At 49.2% G+C, this 1,116-nt stretch overlaps 1 protein-coding gene across 1 annotated transcript; it reads right to left on the bottom strand.

Moving 5' to 3' along the window:
* Positions 1–599: 599 nt before the first annotated feature.
* Positions 600–902, bottom strand: LOC119827111 (60S ribosomal protein L36-like). The gene has a single exon (XM_038348551.1). The coding sequence runs from the start codon at positions 900–902 to the stop codon at positions 600–602; it is 303 nt and encodes a 100-aa protein (XP_038204479.1).
* Between the last annotated feature and the right edge of the window lie 214 nt (positions 903–1,116).

Here is a 1,116-nt window from a genome sequence, read left to right as displayed (position 1 = left end):
CACTTTATGGCATGATGGTTACCGTCTGCTCAGTCATAGTAAACATTGGGCAAGGAAGGAAAGAAATTATTCCTATGGCATGCTTTCCCTGATGTTTACATCTTTCATAAAAGTGCAGAAAGATGAAGAGGTAGTGAAAAATGGGAGATGGAGGTATAAAAAGATTTCTACTATAATGAACACCATTTACCATTCCAGAGGAAAGGACACAGTCCAAGGCCCATGTGCAAGACCCAAGCCAGGATAAGATCGGCTACCTTCTCTGTGGCCTGCCCACATGAATTGCCAGGATTGGACTGGGTACTGGGAATGGAAAATGCAGCCTCTGTAGCGAAAAGTGAGTCGAGCTCCAGGTAGAAAGTGTTGTTTCAATCACTTATTCGGTTTTCAGGCAGAGTTTTTATTTGTCTTGTTACAGAATGAGCTGCAGGTTCTTGGGCTATATATACCCCTAGTCCATCACACAGGGTTGCCTTTCCCACCTCTGACACAACTACAGCAGCTGGGGTCCGCAGGAGGATTCAAGCAAAGGAGTCAAAGCTGGGTCATTCATACAGGTGGGTTTTTTTTTTTTTTTCGCCACAGCAATTTTTAGGGGATCAGTCCTTCCTCATGGCCGCCAGCACGTTGCTCAGCTCCTCCCGCTTCCTCTTGGCGCGTATGTGCGTGCCCACCCGCTTCTTGATGAACTTGAGCGCACGCTTGTCCTTGGACACCTTGAGCAGCTCCATGGCGCACGGCTCGTAGGGCGCGAAGCTGCACACCTCCCGGATCATGTCCCGCACGAACTTGGTGTGCTTTGTGAGGCGCCCGCGCCGCCGGCTGTGCCTCAGCTGGCTTACGTTCTTCGTCACCTTGTGGTCCTTGTTGAGGTCCACGGCCATGGGGTAGCGCAGGGCCATGGCTGCTGCTCTCCGATGGTGGCCACGACAGGAAGCCAGATGGTTTTTAAGACATGTGAGTTGCAGGCTACAAATAAAAGCTGAAGAGGGTATCTGTGGAAATAGACCTGAATCGAATACACATTTTCCCTGGCTACCATTTTGGGCCTCTAATCTAACTATTCTGAAACTTAGCTCCCACTTACAAAAGGTAAAGCATCTTCAGAGAAAAATC

This window comes from Arvicola amphibius, chromosome 12, assembly GCF_903992535.2.
Source record: "Arvicola amphibius chromosome 12, mArvAmp1.2, whole genome shotgun sequence".
Taxonomy (NCBI): domain Eukaryota; kingdom Metazoa; phylum Chordata; class Mammalia; order Rodentia; family Cricetidae; genus Arvicola; species Arvicola amphibius.
The sequence above is the reverse complement of the archived record's forward strand: the minus strand, read 5'-3'. Positions and strand labels throughout refer to the sequence as shown.

Coding starts and splice junctions, on each gene's coding strand:
- LOC119827111 (XM_038348551.1), bottom strand. CDS start 902: ATGGCCCTGCGCTACCCCATGGCCGTGGACCTCAACAAGGACCACAAG.